General features: G+C 44.7%; 1 protein-coding gene across 2 annotated transcripts; it reads left to right on the top strand.

Annotated features, from left to right (window-relative positions):
- Positions 1 to 1,590: 1,590 nt before the first annotated feature.
- Positions 1,591 to 25,369, top strand: senp6a (SUMO specific peptidase 6a). Of its 2 annotated transcripts, XM_084559744.1 has the most exons (23): positions 1,591 to 1,750; positions 7,864 to 7,963; positions 9,048 to 9,111; positions 9,716 to 9,819; positions 10,235 to 10,387; positions 11,409 to 11,479; positions 11,585 to 11,679; positions 11,926 to 12,325; positions 13,107 to 13,348; positions 13,437 to 13,565; positions 15,030 to 15,063; positions 16,651 to 16,839; positions 16,986 to 17,188; positions 18,619 to 18,809; positions 19,822 to 19,938; positions 20,028 to 20,150; positions 20,229 to 20,321; positions 21,711 to 22,021; positions 22,524 to 22,612; positions 22,694 to 22,782; positions 22,888 to 22,956; positions 23,048 to 23,198; positions 24,023 to 25,369. In XM_084559744.1, exons 1-23 carry the CDS (start codon positions 1,720 to 1,722, stop codon positions 24,260 to 24,262), a joined length of 3,288 nt encoding a protein of 1,095 aa, XP_084415870.1. In that variant the 5' UTR covers positions 1,591 to 1,719; the 3' UTR covers positions 24,263 to 25,369. The 2 variants fall into 2 exon arrangements, with proteins under 2 accessions (XP_084415870.1, XP_084415871.1); XM_084559745.1 differs by lacking the exon at positions 7,864 to 7,963 and having other exon boundaries at positions 1,631 to 1,750.
- The last annotated feature ends 189 nt before the right edge of the window (positions 25,370 to 25,558 follow it).

Raw genomic sequence — 25,558 nt, 5'->3', positions numbered from 1 at the left:
CCAAAATATCAAACTACATCCTCCAAAATAATCATCCAGTTGAATTACCACCTTTCTGATGCTGGTTTAACATAAAATAGAGATTTTAGTTGTATTTGTTTTATTAAAATCAGAGGAAAATAAGAAGAAAGTAGAAATGCAAAAGGTAGAAGAATAACTCTATTATTTGAATATACAGTATATTTAAATGTTTTAATCTGTGTTATAGCTCATTATTTTTTATTTATTTTAGCTTAGGATCTTTTAAAGTGAACTTCTTCAGGTTTGAAACCATAATAAAATCATATAAAGACTTAAAAATAAACTTTATGAGCAAGGCTTCTCGCTGAAGGTGATTGTTCAGGTCAGATCGGTGAGGAACAGCGCCATCTAGCCGCTGATCGCTGCTCTGCACTAATAAATTCTCCACATTAAAGTAAATAAATAGCAATAAATGAATATATACTTAACTGTCACATCTATCACGTCCTGCTGTGGCACAACATAAATAAATGAACAAATTAATAAACACAGATCCTTGTTGCATTACTATTATATTTCAAAACCTTAAATAAGTTGGTGTTTTATGTTTTATGAATGATAAACTAAATTAAATGTGCACTAATTATATAAAAGTGACATCTAGCCCGAGGATAAAGTTGACTGCACGCTGGTGTGCAGAGCAGCGAGTGTTACCAGGCAACCAATTAAAGCAATTTAAAGCGTTGGACATCCGGAAAGTGCCTTCAAAATAAAAATGTACGTAAAAAGAACCATGACGTATGAACCTGTAGTAAAATAAAAGATGAGTGCACGCCTGTTATTTCTCTTTGACTCGTAAACGGGTGAAAAATAAAGGAATTAAAATAAATGTCTTTTTTTTAATCTAGATTTTAATTTTAATACTATATACAATCATTACAGTGAAGTTAAGTGTTTAAGAGTGAGGTAACTTACTACCAAAATAACAAATAAACTGTGTTTATAAAGCACCCTTCACAGACAAAAGTCACAAATTGTGAATAAAATCTGCTTTAAAACAGATTTACATTTAAATAGCAAAGCAGAGACATTATTTATGCTTTTGTTTTATTACTTATTATTATTATTATTATTTTTAATGTAGAATCTTAATTACTTTAATTAAGAGTCTGTTATTGAGCCAATATTCCTTCAGTTTCTTAAAATTTACCTTAATCCTTTTTTCTAAGAATATATCAAAAAATTTCAAAAAGTTTCATTTAAGGGCTAATTTTATTCTTTTTTCTATTATTCTTCACATAATACACATACAAAAACTAAAATGCAGACTTGCACAAACACCAATAATACATATAAAATAACTTATTTTAACTTGAAGTGTTTATAACTGCCATTAAAAAGAAAATATTGGAAAAAAAACACTTGGTTTAAAAGCCATAAAAACAGCTGTAGCACTTAATCAAATCAATTAAATTAAATTTCATAAATTAAATTAAATTAAACTCTTCTATATAGGTGGTATATGTGTTGCTAAACATACATATATATATTTTAAATTGAATGTTTATATCCAACTAAACTATTATTTAAATGCTTTTATTTTGAAGCCGAGCTGTTCGTACTTCCGGTGCCTGGATGCTAACTTTCCAGTCTCTGGATCGTAGCCTCCGTCGGTCAGACCCGCTACATTCAGCCGATCCTCTGCACCGAGTCGCCCGATGAGCAACACGACCATCCGACGAGGATCATGGAATAAACATGGCCAACAATAGAAGCATTTTCCTCGAAGGTAAGCCGTGACACTCCGCTCCGACGCTCCGGTCCTCCAGCAGCCATTTTACCCGCACACAGCCTCCGGGTCCCTGCCCGCAGAGAGACAGCCTTCGGGGCCGGCTGGTGTCAAACAGAGATCGGTCCCGAAAATCTGTGGGGAGCCCACTGAGCTACAGGCTAACGTTAGCTAGCCTCATAAAGCTGCCTGCAACAACAACACACGCATCCCCGCACACACAGCCGCGGCGGAGCGGGCGCTGTCAGGCCGGTGGCAGTGACACATGTTTGGGCCAGGAGCGGGACACGGCCCGGTGACCGGGGTGGGGGTGGTCCGGGTCCGGGGCGCTGGGTTTTTAAACCAGAACCCGTTCAGAGAGCAGAGCTAGCCGCCGTTAGCTCTGACGTTAGCTGAGTGTGCAGTGTGGGAGTCAGAGGTAGCTGCAGCTCAGAGAGGCCTTCCTGTCTCTGCTCGGCTGCTCGCTGCCACAACACACGTCTACACAACACACACAGATGCACAAACACTTTAATAATAAATATAAAATTACAGATTAAGTGTGCTGACACCCGCAGAGCTGCTGTAGCCCCGCAGCTAGCATGCTAGCATCCTGATTTCAGATGTTAGCATGCTAGCCTTTATAGTAGAAAAATGTAAACACAGACGTTATTTGTGCTGATGTTTTATTATAATGTGCTTTAGCTCCATTTAAAAGGTTAAAAAAATACATTTAGAATCTTAAATAAGATTAAAAACTTCAATATTTAATCTGTTATTTGTTAATTAATCCTCCAGTGTCTTAAAATCTATTTAAATCTGTATTTCTAATCTAACATATCTACATTTTTTTTTTAATATCTCTTTGTTTAATATTAATTTAAAGGCTAATTTAAAAATTTAAATGCTTCTCATAATCATGAAATATTAAATACAGAGTTGCAGAAAAACTCTAATAATAGATATAAAGCTGCTGTAGTGGCACAGCTAGCATGCTAACTACAGATGTTAGCATGCTAACGTTTATAGTAATAAATAAGACATTATTTATGCTGTTGGTGATGTTTTATCTCTGCTTAAAAGGTTAAATATTGAATTTAAAAGCTTAATAACTTACATAAAGCTTTTGTTAATGACTTATATTTGTTGTTAAATCTGTATTTATCTTATTATTCAATAAATTATAATACAAACATGCACAGAACACAAAGTTTGATCAATTAAATGGTGCTGAAGCCAGTAACAGACGTCTTCTTGTCGTCTTTAATCTGAGATGAACAGTCTCTCCATCTCCTCAGAGGTTCGACTCTATGGCTTCTGATTAAATAAAAACAAAACCAAGCATCTGTCCACGTTGAGGCGTAACTGGCTATGATAAGTAGACGTTCATCTGTGACGATGTTCGGCTGCTGGCGACCACCACACCTAGCGTGCTAGGAGGCAGCTGGTGGCACCGCTACATCCTGCTGCTCCGGTCCACGGGCCGGGACGTCACGTGTCCCGAGCTGGAGGATGTTTTGGGAAATTATCTGGAGCTTCTTGCAGCATTATATCGACCGTTCTAGAGGTCACAGATCAAACTATTCAGGAGGAATATTTGATTGGTCGAAGCACCAGTTAGCATCAGGATGTCCTGATCAAGTTATTCTGTCTCTCTACGGTCCGATCCAAGTCCTTCCTTGTCTTCTCCTAGAGTTGGTCTCCTGTAGCTTCCTAAAGTCTTTCCTTGTCTTCCTTGTCTTCTCCTAGAGTTGGTCTCCTGTGTCTTCCTAAAGTCTTTCCTTGTCTTCTCCTAGAGTTGGTCTCCTGTAGCTTCCTAAAGTCTGTCCTTGTCTTCCTTGTCTTCTCCTAGAGTTGGTCTCCTGTAGCTTCCTAAAGTCTGTCCTTGTCTTCCTTGTCTTCTCCTAGAGTTGGTCTCCTGTAGCTTCCTAAAGTCTTTCCTTGTCTACCTTGTCTTCTCCTGGAGTTGGTCTCCTATAGCTTCCTAAAGTCTTTCCTTGTCTACCTTGTCTTCTCCTAGAGTTGGTCTCCTGTAGCTTCCTAAAGTCTCTCCTTGTATTCTCCTAGAGTTGGTCTCCTGTAGCTTCCTAAAGTCTTTCCTTGTCTTCCTTGTCTTCTCCTAGAGTTGGTCTCCTGTAGCTTCCTAAAGTCTGTCCTTGTCTTCCTTGTCTTCTCCTAGAGTTGGTCTCCTGTAGCTTCCTAAAGTCTGTCCTTGTCTTCCTTGTCTTCTCCTAGAGTTGGTCTCCTGTGTCTTCCTAAAGTCTTTCCTTGTCTTCCTTGTCTTCTCCTAGAGTTGGTCTCCTGTAGCTTCCTAAAGTCTGTCCTTGTCTTCCTTGTCTTCTCCTAGAGTTGGTCTCCTGTAGCTTCCTAAAGTCTGTCCTTGTCTTCCTTGTCTTCTCCTAGAGTTGGTCTCCTGTAGCTTCCTAAAGTCTGTCCTTGTCTTCCTTGTCTTCTCCTAGAGTTGGTCTCCTGTAGCTTCCTAAAGTCTGTCCTTGTCTTCCTTGTCTTCTCCTAGAGTTGGTCTCCTGTAGCTTCCTAAAGTCTGTCCTTGTCTTCCTTGTCTTCTCCTAGAGTTGGTCTCCTGTAGCTTCCTAAAGTCTGTCCTTGTCTACCTTGTCTTCTCCTGGAGTTGGTCTCCTATAGCTTCCTAAAGTCTTTCCTTGTCTACCTTGTCTTCTCCTAGAGTTGGTCTCCTGTAGCTTCCTAAAGTCTCTCCTTGTATTCTCCTAGAGTTGGTCTCCTGTATCTTCCTAAAGTCTGTCCTTGTCTTCTCCTAGAGTTGGTCTCCTGTAGCTTCCTAAAGTCTGTCCTTGTCTTCCTTGTCTTCTCTTAGAGTGGACTGGATTCAGTCCAATAAATCTTTCTGTCTGAGTTAATGTAGTGTGGAGAGGGTAGCTGGTACCTTGTGTTCTCTACTCCAGAAATGTTCTGGTCATCCAACGCTGCCATAAACTCCCTAACCCTCTCTCTTCTTCTTCTTATTCTTCTTCTTTTGTTTTTTTGGTGCTAGCCAACGAAGAAGAACAAGAAGTTTTTGACCCTGCGAGGACGTGGCTTTGGTTTATGTCGGACCTAAAACAAATAACTACATAAGATCAGACTTGGCTGAGGCCTGATACCGATCTGATTATGTTAAAAATGCCTGGATTCACCCTACTTAACCTTAGGTTGCTCATCCCAGCTTGCATTTTGCAGATTTTGATAAACTAACTGCAGGAATGCGTTCTGTTTCCAGTAGATTAAGTGGATATTTAACGTAGAGCCGACTGCCGTTGTGTTTCTCAGCGTGCCTTTTGAATTCTGAACATCATGCGATAGTTGACGTTGTTGGTGTAGTTGAAGCAGTTGCAGAGAGAGAGAGAGAGACAGAGAGAGAGAGAGAGACAGAGAGAGAGAGAGAGAGAGAGAGAGAGAGATCCACCTTATCTGAGAGTCATCCTGCAGGAAATCCATTAGTACACCGTCTGCAAACCAAATTTATGAAGATGGAAGATGGAGGAAAACGTGGAGCTTGCCAAATACAGGGTCGAATCAGGTCTGGAAGAGATGGGAACAGGCTCAGTTGTGTTTGTGCAGGATTGAACTAGAAGCAAATATCTAATATGTGATTCTTCTTCTTCTTCTTTTGCCTGTCGTTTAAAAAGACAGTAAAATGGGTAATTCACTAAAAACGGGCTACGGCGTTTTATCAAAATGTTCTGTTGAGGTATTATGGACGAGGCCGGGGGAAAGTGAGCCTCTGAGTTATTTGCTTTTAAGGAGAAAGAACAGAACGCGGCTTTTAAGGCCTGACTTTTAGCCACATGCGTGTTTTAAAGTGACGGGGGATTACTCTGGGTTTAAGTGCTGTTTACCTGCCGGGCTTGCGGCCAGGTGAAGTTAGCTTTGACCTTTCCTGCTCGTGTTTTCTTGCCTTTCACTCCTCTGCTCCTTGTGTGTGTGTGTGTGCGCGCGTCGACTGTTGGTTTTGAAATCCACTTCAAATAATTCGGTTGATTTCTGGGAGGAAACAGGAAGTCGGGGCATTGTGATAAACTCTACACCACCCTGCTCAGCAGCATCCAGCTCATGTTCTGCTCTGTCTGTTTGTGCATCAACACTGTGGCTCGTTTATTTTTGTGTGTGTGTGTGTGTGTTATCTCACAAGTTGGTACAAAGACAAGAACGGCTTCACGAAGTGGAAAACAACAAAAACTGAATTAAGAGAATGGAAAATTAAACACTTAACCTCCCTACAGGGAAATTAGTCCGACGGCACAGAGACAGAATAAGACAAAAAGAAATTAGATCAATGCACGGCAGCAAGGTGAACACACGGAGGCAGGAAAAATGTTTCAAGTGGACGAATTTCAGAGACTTTGAGACGAGGACCAGGATCAGAACATCTCTAGAACTGCAGCTCTAGATCCTGGTCTCCAGTGGTCCAAGGAAGGAGGAGAACCAGAGACAGGAGGAGGAGGAGGAGAATGAGGAGGAAGACGAAGACACTGAGGAAGAGGAAAAAGTGGAAGAGGAGAGAGAAAAGGAGCCCAAAGAGGAGGTCCAAAGTGGTCCAACGTAGGAGAAGACCCAGAGACAGGAGGAAGAGAATGAGGAGCAAGACGAAGACACTGAGGAAGAGGAAAAAGTGGAAGAGCCCAAAGAGGAGGTCAAGAGTGGTCTAACAAAGGAGAAGACCCAGAGACAGAAGGAAGAGGAGAAGGAAGACAATAAGGAAGAAGATGAGGAGGAGGAGGAGTAGGAGAACCAGAGTCAGGGTCCTGGACCAAGGATCATTGGTTCTGACTCGTGTGGTTCTGGTTCTGATAGAAAGAAGTCGGAACACTCAGTTGATCTCGGACCAGTCAGGAGGTCCATGCTGACCTCTGACCTCTGATGGAAGCTCAGATCTGGACCATGGAGACCTGGAGGAAGGATGGAAGAGGTTCTGGTCTGATCAGATCTAACCTGGAGAACACATGGAACCAGGATGCATCATGGGCAGGAGACAAGCCAGTGGAGACAGTGTGATGTTCGGTCCACGTTCTGCTGGGAGACCTTGGGTTCTTTCATTCACGTTCCTTTGACTCGTAGCTCCTACCTCATCATCTCTGTAGACCGTGTCCACTCTTTCATGGAGACAGGATTCCCTGATGGCCTCTCTCAGCAGGATGACGCCTCCTGGCTCAGGACTGGTTGGAGGAACATCAACAAGCAGATCAAGGGTTTTACATGGTTTATAGGAGATCAGATTATCAAAGGTTTACGCCACCACCCACTGTCTGATTTGAGAAACATTTGTGTTTATGGAAATGTACTGTTGTGGGTGAAGTAAGCTGCTCCTTGTTTTCATTTCTTTGATGGGAGGTCAACATCTTACAGAAACCTTCGGCTGTTGTAGCGTCAACGGTATTAATACCTATTTATACCTTTTCTTTAGGGCTTCTTAAGCTACTCCGTCACGTTCACACAAGTTAGTTGCTGTTTTCATTTCTTTGATGAACTGGAAACACTCTGATGGGAGGTCATCTCTCACAGAAACCTTCGGCCATTGTTGTGTCAACAGTATTAATACCTTTGCATCAAGGTTTCTGAAATCTTCGGCGTCAGTGGAATCTACACCTTTTCTTTAGGGCTTCCTAAGCTTCACCGTCACATTCACGCAAGCTAGTGGCTGTTTTCATTTCTTTGACAACCACTCTGACAGGAGGTGAACTCTTAGACAAACCCTGTTTACTTCCAACTCTCTCTACAAAATATTAGAAATAACTTCCATAACCTGCTGAACGTCCAGGACTCTGTGGAGAACCCAGATATGTATTTTTTAAAAAGGTGCTGCATATTTTTACTCATGTACATGTACTCTATGACTGACACTCATGTCACAAATTATCATTTTGGTATAATCGTCTTAATTTACAGAAGAATATTGGAACCATCAACCAACATCGGCACAGATTCTCACTGATCAGCGTCAAAGTCTGAGTAAAGAAGCAGAATTTAAATGTAACTGCCGTGACATGAGTGTGTCTCTGGTGCTTTCTGCAGCAGCCTGACTGTCACCCAGCTGAAATGATCCGTCGTTCCAGCTGGGTGGCCGTGTCTCGGTCTTGTCTCCCTGCACTGACGTGGTTTATCTTATTATTCAATTCAAGCCCTGGATAGATCAGAGACCAAGCGAGATGGAGGGTACAAGAACAGCTGGAGCTTTTCTCTTTCTGATGACAGTGAAGAGGAGAGGAGGAGGAGGCATGAGTAAGCACTTCCACCGGCCTTCGCTCTCAGCGCTGCACTGCATCACTCTCCCACCGCCGCCGCTGATCAGCGAGCTATTCCTGTCTCGCTACAGATCTGTGCTGCATGTCAATCCTCGCTTGCTAGCGTTGCATAATATTACCCATCCTTAGGACAGACGCCTGCAGGAAGACGCTTGCTCTCTTTAAACGCTTTATGGACGTTAAGTCTTCATAGAAACGGATTAGGGTTGCAGCTAATGATCAATTTCTGTTTCTGTTAAATGTTTGTAGAGCACAAGCTGATATCTGAAAAGTCACAAACACAAACAAGGACATAAAAAGGAGCAATTTAGCTCAATTGAGATGCAATTTCGCTTGCTACCATTAGCTGGAAGGCTAACAAGCTGAGAAGAGCTACTATTGCCTGGGAGACTAGGAAGAGCTAGGAAGAGCTACTGTTAGCTTTGAGGTGAAGAAGCTGGGAAGGTTTATTGTAACCTGGAGGGCGAGGAAGCAAGAAAGAGCTACTATTAGCTGGGAGGCTAGGAAGAGCTAGACGGAGCTATGGTTACCTGGGAAGCTATGAAGAGCTACTATTGGCTGGGAGGCTAGGAAGCTGGGAGGAGCTACTGTTAGCTGGGATGCTAGGAAGAACTTATATTAGCTAGGAGGCTAGGAAGCTAGGAGGAGCTACTTTTAGTTGGCAGGCTAAGGGTTACCTGGGAAGCGATGAAGCAAGGAAAAGCTACTATTAGCTGGGAGGATAGGAAGAGCTTCTATTAGGTAGGAGGAGCAATAAAGGAGGAGCTCCAAATCGCTGTAATTCCTTAGCTAGCATCACCGTGTAGCAACGAAAAAAGTCAAAAATAATTTTCCTCACCTGGTTCCGGACATCTTTGGTTAATATTGTAGTTTTAGATAATCTGAAAAATGATCTGTCAACCTCTACAAATCCATTTTGCCCATTAATTTGCAGACGTGATATTTCATATTTCACTGATACAGAAACACCAGCAGACTCATGTTCTGCTGGTGAGTAAAATGTATGACGAGTATGTGCATGAATTTTTGAACTTGTTCTTGTTTCTTTTCTTTTTGTTCAGTGCGAGTGAGGTGAGCGTGGAGGAGATGGACCGGCAGCAGCCGACCTCCCCCGAGGGGAAAAAGGTAAATCTTTGTCCCTTAACTTTGCTTGTTTCCTGACTCTCACTGTGTCGTCAGCTCCCATCAGGCCTCTTAGATCAGCCCTGGAGAAGCTAGGAAGCTGGGAAGAGCTACTGTTAGCTGGGAGGCTAGGAAGCTAGGAAGAGCTACTGTTAGCTGCGGGGCTAGGAGGAGCTACTTTTAGCTGGGAGGCTAGGAAGCTAGGAAGAGCTACTGTTAGCTGGGAGGCTAGGAGGCTAGGAAGCTAGGAAGCGCTACTGTTAGCTGTGAGGCTAGGAAGTGCTACTGTTAGCTGGGAGGCTAGAAAGCTAGGAAGAGCTACTGTTAGCTGGGAGGCTAGGAGGAGCTACTATTAGCTGAGAGGCTACGAAGCTAGGAAGCGCTACTGTTAGCTGTGAGGCTAGGAAGGGCTACTGTTAGCTGGGAGGCTAGGAAGCTAGGAAGAGCTACTGTTAGCTGGGAGGCTAGGAAGCTAGGAGGAGCTACTGTTAGCTGGGAGGCTAGGAAGCTAGGAAGCGCTACTGTTAGCTGAGAGGCTAGGAAGCTAATACATAACAAACCTTCTCTGACTGAAGACTTTCTATGTCAACGTTTGTTGTGTCTCCAGTCTCCCACGTTCAGACACTTCGCTTCCACCGATCCTCTGCGAACATATGAAAACCGGCTAAACAATCACAGGCCTCTGAGCAGGCTGGCACCAAAAAGACCCAGGTATGTTATGTTTGTCATGTTTATATGTTTAAAAACGCTCAACTTGGAGAGTTCATTAGTGACAAAGTTCTAATCTAACATCTAGACTGATCTGAATCTGTTCATCATCACAAAGATTCTGGTTTTCAGCATTAGTTTAGGATAGACGTTTATTCATGTACTACATTAATAAAACATCTCAAAGTGCAGTAGAGGCTCTTCAAGTATAATAAAATGAGATCATGTTCCAACAGAGGCAAAGACAAAACAATACCTCTGCATCAGTTAAATATTCCTTCAACCAATCAGAGTTATTTAGTTGCAGGAGCATAATCAGTTCCCAACGGAGAGAGTCCAGACCAACTTGAAGGCTGAGGAAGTTGCTCTGGCTTCCTGGCCGGTAATGAATGTTCCTCTGACTCTTCCTCTCCTGCAGCGAGCCCCCCATCACAGTAGCAACGTCGCCGCCGATGCCCAACGGCAACAACTATCTGATCATCAGTCCTACGCCGTCGCAAGGAATCGTTTTACAGGGGCGACACTTTCAGCACGCACACATGCCCCCGGCAATAAGGAAGCCATCCCAGAGGTAAGACCGAGCCGTCTCCGTGACACCGGATTATTTTAGAGACCTGACCTACTTCTTTTTGGGAGATAGTGTGGTGAAAGTATAGAGGCCACGTTATAGGAGGCACAGACGCCAGGTTATAGCTCCTTTAGTTGGCTTAGTTTGGCTGTTACTGTTTGTAGTGAGATCTGAAGAATTCAGTGTTGGAGATAGAGCTGGGAAAACATCTTCCTCTCCTTTCTTCTTCTTCCTCTTTGGATTCACGCCTCCTTTCTTCTTCTACTTCTTCCTCTTCACATTCACACCTCCCTTCTTTTTCTTCTTTCTTCTTCTTCCTCTTTACCTTCACTCCTCCTTTTTTCTTCTTCTACTTCTTCTTTACATTCACCCCTTCTTTCTTCTTCTTTACATTCACTCCTCCTTTCTTCTTCTTCTTCTTTACATTCACCCCTTCTTTCTTCTTCTTTACATTCACTCCTCCTTTCTTCTTCTTCTTCTTTACATTCACCCCTTCTTTCTTCTTCTTTACATTCACTCCTCCTTTCTTCTTCTACTTCTTTACATTCACCCCTTCTTTCTTCTCCCTCCTCTTTACATTCACGCCTCCTTTCTTCTTCTTCTTCTTCTTCCTTTTCACATTCACGCCTCCCTTCTTCTTCTTCCTCTTCACATTCACGCCTCCTTTCTTCTTCTTCTGCTACTTCTTTACATTCACCCCTTCTTTCTTCTTCTTCCTCTTTACATTCACGCCTCCTTTCTTCTTTGTCTTCTTCTGCTGTTCTATTTCCAGTAGATGTGATGCTCCTCTGCAGTGATTGATGTTTCGATGTAAACCCATATATCGTTTGATTCAGTCTCCATGGTGACAGTTCATCTCTGATCAGGTTGAAGACGTACTGGTTGATGTTAACGTAGCTTTGATTCTCATCTGTAGAAGAAAATTGAGAAGGAAGAACACTTTCAGACTTTCAGACAGTTTTCATCTCATCCATCCGGTCGGTTTAAATCCGCTGACCTCTCCATGTCGTCTGTCCTCCTGCAGGAACGACTTCTCCACCGCGCAGCGGCCTGTAGAAGTGGAGAGCATCATCCTCACCTGTCCGGTGATCCCAGGTGAGTTCACGGCCGAGGAAAACGAGCAGAGCAACATCTGCACTGAACCGGTTGTTCAAAAGTGACAAACTATACTTTTGTCTTTGCGCTGGTTTACTCTTTCAGAAGAAGAGACCTTGAGCATCAAGCGTCGCATCCAGCAGAAGAGGAAACCCCTGGAGGACTGCTGTACTTTCCCTTTGCAGGTTAAAGCAGCGGAGGTAAGAGAGGCCCAGAGGGTTTGGACTTCATTACCCAGAAGTCATGTGATATCTACACAGATGGCCGTGAAATAAATAAATGTGTGTGATTGGGTTCTCTTTGTCAACTTTCAGGACATTCAGGTCATTTTATGGAGAAATGTAAAAACTTTCGTATCTTCAGATTGACGTCTGTTGAAAGTCGATCACATTCATGAGGTGATAACATCAGATTTCCTTCTTCAACTTGTGTTTTTCCTTCTGCAGCCTCTCCGGCCGATCGTCTACCACTCGGTGTGCTTGAAGTGCAGCAAACCCAGCGAGGACAGCAGCAGGTGTGATCACTGTGGTAGTGCCCTGCCCTCCCAGCAGGCCTCCCTGTCTTCCCCGACCCCGCGTCCCCCCATCAGATCCCAGCCTTCGCCCGGACCAAACAGCCCCCAGCAGAACTTCTACAAACCAGTCACGACCATGAGGGCGCCGTGCATGGACGCCCAGCCCGTACGGGTCATTAACACCAGGGCCACCCCGCTGCCTCTCAACAACACTAGGCCCCATCTGTTAGCCGGGACGTCGAGCTGCTGCGGAACCAGGAACTCGCCGAAAGGGAAGAGGACGACGGCGGCGGCGGCAGCGGCGGCCCAGCAGCACGAGCTCAACGACCCCAGTGAGTGTTGAAGGAAGTTGATTGTAAAGTCTTAAGTTTGGTAGATCTTTGCTGAAGCAGAATCGGTTCCAAACAGAGAGACTCCAGAACAAACTTCACACCACAAAACATTGTAGGCTCAGAGGAAACATAGCAGACATAAGGAGAACATTGAAACTCCACATTAGCATTAACATTAGCATCTGCTCTGGCTTCTCTGTCGAGTTCTTTTCTCACAAACAACTGATGAGGACACGACAACGACTCCCAGGCTCTGATCACCAACCAACCATTAGACTAAACTTTAGCTGCAGTGGGGAATAGCTTTAACTTTAGTAAGCGTGCAACTACGACTTATTATTTTGGGGGATTATTACTGCCCTCTATTTTGGCAGGTTTGAGCTACAGGCCTCTGCAGTATCAAACCACAGGTGCCAGGGTCTTTATTTGATAATTTATTTTCTGTCTTTTGACGTTTGAGTTCAAGCTTTGTCGACTTATTTATGTAGCCGACGTCATCCACGACTTTGACGAGTCATTGCAGCCTTAAAAACAACAAAACAAGGATGTAAAAGCACCCTGAGAGATGGTTCCCTGCTGCAGTGGTTACTAAGGTGACCCTGGTTTCTAAAACGCTTGTCTTATACAACCAGTTAATCAAAACTGCCTTTTGGATTATTATTGCCCTCTGCAGGATATAATTATTAATAGACATCTCTAATTAAGTTCTACTCAAAAAACAAGAGCTCATAAACAAATAGCTTCAGGTATAAAACCAAAAAGCCTTTTTTTTTTTCTTTAGTCGTCTTGTCCAGCGACGACGAAGAGGAGGAGGCCGACAACGCCAGCACGGGCAGCGTCAACAGACTGGACAGTGTTTCCCCTCGACCCGCCGACTCCGCCCACTCCTCTCCGGCGCCCTCCGGAGGCAGGGTGGAGGCGGCGGTGAAGAGCGCCGGAGAACTGGAGGATCTGGGCGCCGAATTCTTCGAGGACGTCAACGTGAAGATTACGATACCTCGAAGAGCCCGCATGAAGGATCAGGTGACGGGCGAGGCTTTCTCCAGAGCAGCTCATCAGAGGACCTTCAGCACCTCAAACCTAACAACCATTCTTATTTTCTTTGTCACAGTTTGGAAACCAGCCCCCTGAGCCGAGGCCAAAGAAATCCAAAATCATGTCCAAGTGCGACAGCATCATACTGGAGTGTCGGAGCGTAAGAGTAGGAACTCTACGCCGGATGGTGTTGAAGCCCGTTGTTGTGAGTCTTCAGATTTTTTACTTGTTCATTTTAACAACATGAAACGCACAGTAGTAGGAGAGAGGAAGATTTCTTTCTTTCATCAGGTGAGAAGTTTAAATACTCTGCCTTTTTAAATTGTCCAGCATGGGTCAAACCTTACGGATAACCTTCCACAGCTTCTGTAGACACTTCCAACAGAACAGTTTGAACTGCTTTCTAGACCTCCTTGTTAAGCCCACAGACATATCACTGGGTCGAGGTCAGGACCAAATCTGTTCTGCTACAGCTTTGGAGATATATTGTTGGAGTTGTTGTCCATTTAGAAGAAACATTTATAACCAAGCTTTAAGTTCTTGTCTTGAGATGTCGCCTCAGCATATTCACATAATTGTCCTTGGTGGTGATGCCTCTCTAAGTTATTGCTCCCTTGGTTTTGGTCTATTTTTGGTTACAAGTCTGAAGAAGCAGCTGGTCCTGTTTGCAGTGAGATCTGTCACTGGATTAATTTTGGTACTGGAGAGAAATTACGATTAACAGCTGCTGATGAGTACATAATTACATAAATATCTATTTTTTTTTTTTTCGTAGTCTGCAAAAGATCTATTTTTGTGAAGTGCACCAGTTCATTCTTAAGCAAAGGATCCCAACAACATGATGCTGCCACCACCATACTTCCTAGTTGGGATGGTGCTCTAGTGATATAGTGAAGAGAAAAAAAACAGTTATTTGCGTTGTACATAAAGTAGAACAGACTAACCCTATAACTATAGTTAATTTTTTTGTCCTTTACCTTCATCACATAGAAACAAGTTATGAAAGATATTTAAGTTTTATAATCATATATAGACAGTTGTCAAATTGGATAAATTGAAACAATAGCTCCATAGTGAATATATACATATATCACAAATTAATTAACACAGGTGACACATTGGAACATCTCTCTCTAAGTCCAGGTGTACAACTCCATTATGCACCAAGCGTCACTTCAACAGAGGCTCGTTAAGGCTGGAATAGACTCACCTATAGTTTTCTGTACTATACAATAAAAACTGTCTGAAACAAAGAGAACTGGACTTGTTGGGTTTTCTTGAAGACGTTTCATCTAAATCTTCGGTTCTAAAAGACTGACGGGGAGTTTAGGTTTAAATAGGAACATGTGGGTGTTTGTCAACGACCAGATACTCACCTGGGATTTGAAGAAAGTGAATGGAAATATCTTAACGAAACCCAAACCAAGTCCAGTTGTCCTTGTTTTTTGGATGTACCACGTCCTGGATGATTGAGAACCTTCACACTATTGACTCTGCTCCCCTGCAAGGCTTCAATTGTGAAACATCTGCAGGAAGTAAAGGTTCATTATGTTGTATAAACTACTGGAAATGCGTTTAAAGGTTAATTAAAGTGTCAAACTTGGATGTAAAGTTGTTGTCCTAAGAAGATGAAGATAGTAAATTCTGTTTTGTTCTTTTGTCTTTTCAGTTTTCTATCGACCAAATCCAGCTGGAAACTGAAGGTATGGATTCAGTAAATAAAACATTACCAGGACTTTTCAGTCCATTGCACAAACTATTCAATCTAAGTAATTTGTTAGTCAAAGAATCCTGGTTATACACTGCGTGGACAATTATTAGGCAAGTTGAACTTTTTAACAACAGCAGTGCTCTTGGTCAATCCAAGATGTTAATAAACCTCAAACCTGAATGTTTAAGGAAGCGGTTTTTGGGCTTTTTGTACGAGAATATCTGTGTGTGCACAAAAAACTAAAATATTCCCATCTCACTTCTTTATTTTCATCTTTTAAAGTCAGAATAATAAACAAACAACTCAAACTTTACAAATAAGCATTTCTGACATTTCAAAAAAATAAATCGGTGACCAGTATAGCCACCCTGCTTTTCAGTAACACTCAGAAGTCTGTCAGTTTCTTGATCACTTGACCGTCAACTTTTTGTGCAACAGCAGCAACCACAGCCTCCCAGACACTGTTCAGTTTTCCTCCACTGTACGTCTCACGTTTGAGAAGGGCCCATAAGTTCTCAACAGGGTTTAGGTCAGGTGAAGAAGGGGGTTATGTCATTATTATTTCATCTTTAAGGCCTTTACTGGCTAGCCATACAGTGAACTACTTTGATCCATGAGATGGAACATTGTCCTGTATTAAAAACCATGGTCTTCTTGAAAGATGCAGACTTTTTCCTCTACCACTGTGTGAAGAAAGTGTCTTCTAGAAACTGGCAGTAGGTTTGGGAGTTGAGTTTGAGTCCATCTTCAACCCGAAAAGGTCCAACAAGCTAATCTTTAATAATTCCAGCCCATACCAGTACCCCACCTCCACCTTGCTGGCGTCTGAGTCAGAGTGGAGTTCTATGTCCACAGACCCATCCATCTGGTCCATCAAGAGTCACTCTCATCTCATCAGTCCATAAAACCTTTGAAAAATCTGTCTTCAGATATGTCTTGGCCCAGTCGTGGCTTTTCAACTTGTGTGTCTAGTTCAGTGGTGATCGGGTTTCAGCCTTTCTTACCTCGGCCATGTCTCTGAGCACTGAACACCTTGAACTTATGGACACTCCAGGTAGGTTACACTTCTGGAATACGACAGCACTGGAGGATAACGGGTTTGATTCTTGTCAAATCTTTGGCAGTTCATTTGCGTCTTTTTCTCTCAACATGTTTCTTGCGACACTTTTGGCTGTTTGGCAACAAAACGTTTGATGGTTCTGTGGTCACGTCCTAATATCTTGGCAATTTCAAGAGTGCTGCATCCCTCTGAAAGATGTTTTATAGTTTTTGACTTTTCAGAGTCTGTTATATCTGTTTTCTGGCCCAAAAGAAGCTGACTAATAATTGTGCATACCTGATATAGGGCGTTGATCTCCTAAGGCCACAACCTCCCTCACCTAGTATGTTTAAATCCAGTAGGCATTCAAGTTTATTCTTCATGGAGTTGGAAATTATACATAAAAAAAGAAGATCTGGTCAAAATACCCACTTTCCCAGTAATTGTCCACGCAGTGTAAAAGCGTCTATGTACGACCTCGTGTACGTTTTTCAAGGCTTTTAACGTCATGAAAATGTGACTGGTGTGTTTGCCGCCCAGGCCGGGAGCAGGGCACCACGGAGAAGATTTGCTTGCGGGCGTCGGAGCTGATCAGCTGCGAGTGGTGCAGCGTCCGGAAACTTCCCGTCTTGTACTTCCAGACGACCCCGAACGAGTGCCACCGCCTGCGTTCTCAGCTCAACATGTCCGGTGATAAGGAAGACCATTGGTTCGACTGCGCCGGGGACGGTGAGTGGTACAGAACGTAGACCGTAGGAGAAATGGTGTCTCTGCTTCCTCCCATTGTTCAAACTGATGCTAGTATCCCGGGGACACTTTTGATAAACCTCAGCAACCGTTCATCTCAAACTGTGTCCCGTGTTCTGTGCCAGCAGAGTTGGACGAGAAGTACATCGTCCTCATCTTCGAGAACGGCCTGTCGATGAAGGAGCAGGTGATCCTGGAGGACATCCTGGGCGAGATCGGCCAGACCAACGGCCTCGAGAACTTCCCCGCCAAGATGACCTTCGAGGAGGCGAACAAGCGGCTGGTCAACTACAACAAGGCCACGAAGCAGAAGATGGAGAAGATGGAGAAGGTGGGTTCACTAAGACAATGTGAGTCATGACTTGGGGAGAAGATCCGTATTTTGGAACCGGCTGTAAGGTCTACCACACGTTGATCTCCACCCTGACGGGACAAATATGTTGGAGAATCTTTTAAAAGTCTCTCATTACTAATGAACAGACATCACTGATTCATGTGATCATTTCTACTAGTGGTTGAATGAATGAGTTAAACTCCTCTTCCTCAGATCAGCCCTGTTGAGTAGGTGGTCTTTAATGTGACCCAGGACTCATTGTGTGTTCACACTACCAAAGGAAGGAGGTCACATGTGTCCCAGACCACCTCCACATGTGGAGTGACACGAGATCAGCGTTCACACCTGGACCTGTTTAACCTGGACACAAGAGACCAGATCAGTGTTCACACCTGCACAGTAGAGACCAGATCAGTGTTCACACCTGGACTTGTTTAACCTGGACACTAGAGACCAGATCAGTGTTCACACCTGGACCTGTTTAACCTGAACACTAGAGACCAGATCAGTGTTCACACCTGGACCTGTTTAACCTGAACACTATAGACCAGATCAGTGTTCACACCTGGACCTGTTTAACCTGAACACTAGAGACCAGATCAGTGTTCACACCTGGACACTAGAGACCAGATCAGTGTTCACACCTGGACCTGTTTAACCTGAACACTAGAGACCAGATCCGTGTTCACACCTGGACCTGTTTAACCTGAACACTAGAGACCAGATCAGTGTTCACACCTGGACCTGTTTAACCTGAACACTAGAGACCAGATCAGTGTTCACACCTGGACACTAGAGACCAGATCAGTGTTCACACCTGGACAGTAGAGACCAGATCAGTGTTCACACCTGGACTCTAACCTGGACTCTAGAGACCAGATCAGTGTTCACACCTGGACCTGTTTAACCTGGACACTAGAGACCAGATCAGTGTTCACACCTGGACCCGTTTAACCTGGACTCTAGAGACCAGATCAGTGTTCACACCTGGACCTATTTAACTTTTTAGTTATAAAAGGTGTAAAAACTAACTGGTGTTATGTGAGTTAGCAACTGTCGCCATGGAAACACAGGTCTATGTTCAGAATTAGCAATGGGAAAATTTCGACTCTGTGGCTGTTCAGTCTGACAGACAGACTTTTAAGTTGATTTAGCAATGAATTCTGGGTAAATGAAAACAGCCGGCTCCCCCCAATTTAAAAACTGCTCAGTGTTTCATCTAAAAACCGAATTTGTCCAGAATTTATCACCTGCTATGAGCCATGTTTTCACCCTCTCCATCAGTTGGTGCCATGGTGACTGTTTCCATGGAGACGGAGGTCTTACTCTCTCTCTCTCTCTCTCTCTCTCTCTCTCTCTCTCTCTCTCTCTCTCTCTCTCTCTCTCTCTCTCTCTCTCTCTCTCTCTCTCTCTGTCTCTCTCTCCAGGTGCAGACTCCCCAGAAACTGTCCCAGACCTCCCCGATCAGGGTCACCACGGGCGCTCAGGTTGCCCCGACGACGCCCGTCGCCATGCCCACGCGCACACGGATGGCCACCCGCCAGCAGACCAGTAGTTATTACGGGGACGGGGACGAGGACGAGGAGGACCTGCCCACCTTCTCTGGACCCATCGTCAAGTGAGTCCCTCTGCTGCCCCCTGGAGGACATTCATTCATTCATTCATTCATTCATTTATTTATTTATTTAAAAACGGCACGAAACATTTCACCTTGCGTGAGCAGTGTCTCCTTCCTCTTACTCTTCTTCCTCTCTGTCTTCTTCTTGCTCCCCTTCTTCATCCTTCTCTTTCTTCTTTTCTTCCTCTTTTTCTTCCCATTTACTCGTCATCTTCTTTTTCCCTCCTCTTCCTCCCCTTCTTCTTCTTCTTCATCTTACGTCATGTTATGAGCTAACGCTATGTTAGCATACAAAAGCTAATGTAACAACTAATACATGCCTCTCCTGTCTCTCTCCTGTCTCTCTCCTGTCTCACTTTGCTCTCCTGTCTCTCTCTTGTCTCTCTCCTGTCTCTCTCCTGTCTCACCTTGCTCTCCTGTCTCTCTCTTGTCTCTCTCCTGTCTCTCACCTCTCTCACTCATCTCTCACTTGTCTCTCTTGTCTCTCCTCTCTCTTGTCTCTCCTGTCTCACCTGTCTCTCTCTTGCCTCTCTCTTGTCTCTCCTGTCGCTCACCTGTCTCTCACCTTTCTCCCGTCTCTCACCTCTCTCACCCGTCTCTCACCCGTCTCTCTCCTCTCTCACCTGTCCCACCTGTCTCTCTCTTGTCTCTCCTCTTCCACCGTCTCTCTCTTGTCTCTCCTGTCCCACCCGTCTCTCTCTTGTCTCTCCTCTCTCACCTGTCTCTCTCTTGTCTCTCCTCTCTCACCTGTCTCTCTCTCTTGTCTGTCCTCTCTCTCCTGTCTCTCTCTTGTCTCTCCTCTCTCACCTGTCCCACCTGTCTCTCTCTTGTCTCTCTCTTGTCTGTCCTCTCTATCCTGTCTCTCTCTCGTCTCTCCTCTCTCACCTGTCTCCCTCTTGTCTCTCCTGTCCCACCTGTCTCTCTCTTGTCTTTCCTGTCTCTCTCCTGTTTCTCATCTGGCTGTCACCCGTCTCTCACCCGTGTCTCTCTCCGTCTGTCCCCTGTCCTCCAGGTTGATGGTGTACCCTCCCCCTCCAGCCAAAGGCGGCATATCCGTCACTAATGAAGACCTCCACTGCCTTAACGATGGAGAGTTCCTCAACGACGTTATCATAGACTTTTATTTAAAGTAAGTTCTTGGAGCCGTGGACGTCCTCGTCTCCGGGACGACTGACCTGCTGCTGACGTCGTGTGTCTTTATGTTCCCTCCACCCACAGGTATTTAGTTTTAGAGAAGTTGAAAAAGGAAGACGCTCAAAGGATCCACGTGTTCAGCTCCTTCTTCTACAAGAGGCTGAACCAGAGAGACCGGAGGAACGCCCCGGACACCACCAACCTGCCGTGAGTGTCCCCTCAGAGACAGGGGGAGGGACAGAGAGAGAGTCCAACTCTAATCTAATAAACGTCTTTTTTTGACAGGATCCAGAAACGGAAACACAACAGGGTGAAGACGTGGACTCGACACGTTGACCTCTTCCAGAAGGATTTCATTTTTGTTCCCATCAACGAATCGTGAGTCCTGGAATTAATTCATCAATTCTTCCTTGTTGTTGGTTGTTGTTGACCAAGTTACTACAGGAAACATTCATTTGCTTCATTGTGGAATAAAAACAGTTTCAGTATCTGGTCGTTAACAGACTCCAGTCATGTGACTTTCAGGTGGAGGTCCTTTGATCAGGGCATCTAACTCCACAACCACCAACACCAACTACCAACACTGCTGCTTCTTCTTCTTCTTCGTCGTCTTTGTCTTCGTCTTCTTCGTCGTCTTTGTCTTCATCTTCTTCTTCTGCGTCGTCGTCTTCGTCTTCTTGCTCCTCCCTCTCCCCATTGTTCTGTTTCCTCCTCTTCTTGTTTTCTTCTTCTTCTTACGTCTTGTACATGTGTAATATGTCTCACCCGTCTCTCCTGTCTCTCTCCTCTCTCTCCTGTCTCTCACCCGTCTCTCACCCCTCTCACCCCTCTCACCCGTCTCTCCTGTCTCTCACCCGTCTCTCACCCGTCTCTCTCCTGTCTCTCACCCGTCTCTCCTGTCTCTCACCCGTCTCTTACCAGTCTCTCCTGTCTCTCACCAGTCTCTCCTGTCTCTCACCCGTCTCTCCTGTCTCTCACCCGTCTCTCACCAGTCTCTCCTGTCTCTCACCTGCCTTTCACCTGTCTCTCACCCGTCTCTCCTGTCTCTCTCCTGTCTCACACCTGCCTCTCTCATGTCTCTCACTTGCCTCTCTCCTGTCTCTCCTGTCTCTCACCCGTCTCTCCTGTCTCTCACCCGTCTCTCCTGTCTCTCACCCATCTCTCACCTATCTCTCCTTTCTCACCCGTCTCTCAAATGTCTCTCCTGTCTCTCTCCTGTCTCACACCTGCCTCTTACGTGTCTCTCCTGTCTCTCACCCGTCTCTCCTGTCTCTGACCCATCTCTCACCTGTCTCTCCTTTCTCACCCGTCTCTCAAATGTCTCTCCTGTCTCTCTCCTGTCTCACACCTGCCTCTCTCCTGTCTCTCACTTGCCTCTCTCCTGTCTCACCTGTCTCTCATCTGCCTTAACTAAAAGTCACAGTTCTTGGACTCTAGGGACACCTATCTCTCACCTGTCTCCCACCTGTCTCTCTCCTGTCTCAACCATATCTGACCTGTCTCCTGTCTCACCTGTCTTCTTTTCCTCTTCTTCCTCTCCTTCTATTCCCTCCTCCTCCTCCTCCTCCTACTACTACTCCTCCATCTAGTCATGTGACCCAACTCCACCTCTCCACCAGTCTTGGTTCTGGTTGAGGTTCTTCTTGGTTCCTCTGGTCTTCATTGAGTTCAGGGTTTGTTCTGTCTAGTGGAACCATGGTTGTAGTAGAGTCTTGTCTCCAGAACCTTTTCATTCTAAATGTCCTCCTCCTGTTCCTGTGTTGTCAGGGCTCACTGGTACTTGGCCGTCATCTGCTTCCCGGGCCTCGAGGGTCCCGTCTTTGAGCAGAACCCGCTGTACCACGGCCCCGTCCCAGCCGCAGACCTCCAGTTGGAGGAGAACATCCCGGACCACTGCCGTCCCCTCTCCCCGGACGGAGACGGGCTGGACAGCTGCTCGGACCAGCTGTCCCCTGGAGGTCCTGAGGGGCCTGCGGAGGGTCCGGCCGACGGAGACGTGGAAAACCCCCTCACGGCGAGCCAAGAGTCTGCAGCGACGTCGGGCAACGGCCAGACCGACGGAGAGCAGCAGTACACGAGTGAGTGGAGGAGATGGAGTTGAGGTGGAGTTTATATCAGGTCTGAAGACATCTGACTGGATGAATAGATGGAGGTAGAGAGGTGTGACGGACTGAGATTTAGAAAAACATATCCTAGAGTGTTTGCATCCCAACGAGCGTCTCTGGTTGATGAATTTAGATGTTCATCATTAATTGGGATGTTCTAGGTGTCTGCTGTGTTTAGGAATCAACAAGGGGAGGAACTTTAGGACATTTAAGATCAGATCGGGACTCGGATTGGCCGATACTCCATATTAAAAGATCAGTGGCCAAAAAACTGTAGAGGTTAAATCACCTTGAGAGACGTTTCCATGCTGCAGTGGTTATTAATGTGACCCTGGTTTCTAAAACATGCCTCATAATTAAAATTTGTTGTTTTTTCCTCATTCATTCATTCATTTATCCCCTCAGAGAGTCAGTTCTGCTGTAATTAAAGTTTTTTTTAGAGCTTAAATGATTGATAATTTGTCTTTTATTTCAGGCGAGTTGCAGAGAATCAGTCTTTGCTACGGTTCAGGAAAAGGAGACGACGACACCAACCCCCTCTCTGACGACCAGAGCTCCTGTCAGGTGACTCTTCTTCTGTTCTGTCTTTTTATTATTTATTTATTTATTTCTTTTTTTTAACACGTCCTCTCTATTTTTGTGCAGGACGAGTGCAGTGAAGACGGGACTCTTCCTGAAGACCCCTTAAACTCTGACGCCTCCAGCCTGGCCTCCAGACCAAGCCTCTGCAAACAGTGAGTGGATGCACTTCTGTGTTTTCACCTGCAGGGGGGGCTGCTGCTGCTCTACTGAGACAAACCCCAACCGTCTCCAACCCTCCCTCTCTCTCTCTTTTTCAGGCCTTGTATTCTCATCATGGACTCCCTGCGTGGTCCGGCCCGGTCCACCGTAGTGAAAACTCTCAGAGAGTGAGTGTCAAGGAACTGGAGAGTGTCCTCGTTAATAATAACCCGGAAGTCAATTAAAATTACAGTCGAAAACCAATGCCGTTTGTTTTAGGTACCTGGAGGTGGAGTGGGAGGTGCGTAAAGGGAGCCAGAGGAGTTTTGGGAAGGACGTAATGAAGGGTTCGAGTCCACGCGTGCCTCAGCAGGACAACTTCAGCGACTGTGGAGTTTACGTCCTGCAGTATGTGGAGAGTTTCTTCGAGGTAATAAAAATGAGTGCTCCGTCGACGGCGACGTAAATACTGTGTCGAACCCAAACGCCAACTATCCACCACATGGTGACTTACCTGACAGAATCTTGAGCCCCGTGCCTCAGTTTTCATACATGGTCCTTTGCCTCCATCTAGTGGTCCACAGCCATCTTGTATTGAAAGTTAGCTTAGCACTGATCTGCAGCAGCTACAGGAGTTACATGAGTGAACAACATGGAGGAAATCTCAATCTTCTCTGGACTGTATAATGTGCACAATGGTAGAATGTGATGATGTCCAGGCTAAATAAAATGTCCAAAGGTTGAATTGTGTGTACGTTGCCTCCTGTAGTGGAATCAGTAGTATTTCACCTGGCTACGAAACCCAATGTGGAACACTTTGGGTTCTTTGGTTCTCCAAATGTCCAAATGGAGAGTGGGCCTGGTTCTATTTTTACTAGAACCTTTGTGGTATTTCTCTAAACTCTTGGTCCAGTTCTAGTCAAGGGTTCGCTGAATGAGTTCAGAATGATATCATTGCTATCTCATGTAGAAGAGATTGTGCACATTATACAATCCATAAGAATATTAATATTTCCTCCATGTTGTTCACACATGTAACTCCCCAGGGAAACGAGTCACCAAGGAATGCTACATATCCGTGCTAAGCTAACTTTCGCTCCAAGATGGCTGTATTGCATTTATTATCTGTAGTACCATCAACGGGCCACTAGATGGAGGCTAGGATAGTCTCTGCACATGGATCTGATTTATTTAGCCTAGCACCCTAGGACTTAAAGAGGTTAAATTAATAATCTCTTTCATGTTTCCTTTCAGAATCCGATTCCCAGTTTCCATCTGCCCGTCAACCTGTCGGAGTGGTTTCCTCAGCAGAGGATGAAGACGAAGCGCGAAGAGATCAAGGGGCTGATCAAGAAGATCCAAGCGCACCAAAAACTGGACAAGAAGGAGTCGGAGCCCGCCGAGGCTTCGCAGGGCTCCGCCGCCGAGGAGCCCGAGATCGAAGAGACGTCGGGCTCAAAGGGCGGGGCCCCGAACCTATCCATCAGCCCCTGAGACGACTACCTAACCTTCCTCCTGCTCCTCCTCCTCCTCCTCCTCCTCCTCCATCGCTCCCAGACCGAGTGACGAGGGAATCAAATATGACTGTACGCTGCTGGTGTTACCTCGACTCCTCCCTCCTCCCCCCTCCCCCTCCGTTAACCGCGTCAGACCACACTTCTAAAAGTTTGTACTGAATAAAACACGACCTGTAAATATGCTGGAGTTTTTTCCCGCTGCCTTTGTAATTTACAGTTTTCTGACTCATTCATGATGTGGCCCGTTTAAGTTATGTTTTCATAGATGTTCCTCTCTCCGCGGAGGGTCTGTTTAGAAGATGCTGTTTCGCTCTTGCATCGTTATTTTTTACGCTTTCGAGTTGTGTAGAAGGAATAATAATAATAATAACTATAATAATAATAATAATAATAATAAACGGAGAAAGTTGCTGTTATTTGTAAGTTAATCATCCACCCGTCTGGAGTTGAAAAAATAAAATAAAATACTACGGTTTGACTTCCAGCTCACGAGCCACATGCGTAGTTCAGTGCTTGTTGTGTCTCTTCTATGTGGTGGATGAAGTTTCAGCATTAAAAACGTGGGATGCAAGAGCACTTGACTCGGCCTCAGCCTCTCATTTGTTTGCTATCATGAATGTTTGTGGTTGTGGGGATTTATTTCCAGGGCGTAAAACGAGAGGCGACGTCGGTTCAGACTCAGGATGTACTGTTAAATTCATAAAACTGATGGTTTTTCCAATCAGTCATCCATGAAGGGAAATATAAACCAAAACAGAAATACCTCATCTATGAGGGGTCCGAGGATACTGTTTGTTTATTTATTCAGCGGTTTAAAGTTTGCTTTTAAAACCAGATACAGGACTAGAAAAATAGCTGTCATCTGAATGTGATTTTAAATATACAAAAAAGAAAGAAACCTGGTTTTTATAAAGAGAAAGTTATTGGATTTAATTTTCTTTCTATTAACGTAATTCACTCAAAAACAAACAAAAACTTCCTTCAGTGATACCAGCAGTAGTCTTCATCTGGAACACTTGTCTGACCTGGTTCGTGTACCCTCTGGTCGTTTAAGTTTAGTTTTAGACTCAGAAATAAATAAGGGTTTATTTGATTTTCTATTTTGAAAAACAAAAACAATGTTTTTATGAAATGCTCTCAGCTTTCCATCTGGTGTCGTCTTCTTGGTGAGACGACTTTTCCAGCGTCACGTTACCGGACTCTGAAACATTCATGAGTCCTGAGCGGCGTTTTGTCGTCCCACTCATCGGCTCGTTTACGAGGCCTCGGAGTA

Source organism: Chelon labrosus, assembly GCF_963514085.1.
Source record: "Chelon labrosus genome assembly, chromosome: 14".
Lineage (NCBI taxonomy): Eukaryota > Metazoa > Chordata > Actinopteri > Mugiliformes > Mugilidae > Chelon > Chelon labrosus.
The sequence above is the reverse complement of the archived record's forward strand: the minus strand, read 5'-3'. Positions and strand labels throughout refer to the sequence as shown.

Coding starts and splice junctions, on each gene's coding strand:
- senp6a (XM_084559744.1), top strand. CDS start 1,720: ATGGCCAACAATAGAAGCATTTTCCTCGAAG. Junction 9,820..10,234: donor CTGGCACCAAAAAGACCCAG/GTATGTTATGTT, acceptor CCTCTCCTGCAG/CGAGCCCCCCATCACAGTAG. Junction 19,939..20,027: donor ATCATAGACTTTTATTTAAA/GTAAGTTCTTGG, acceptor CTCCACCCACAG/GTATTTAGTTTTAGAGAAGT.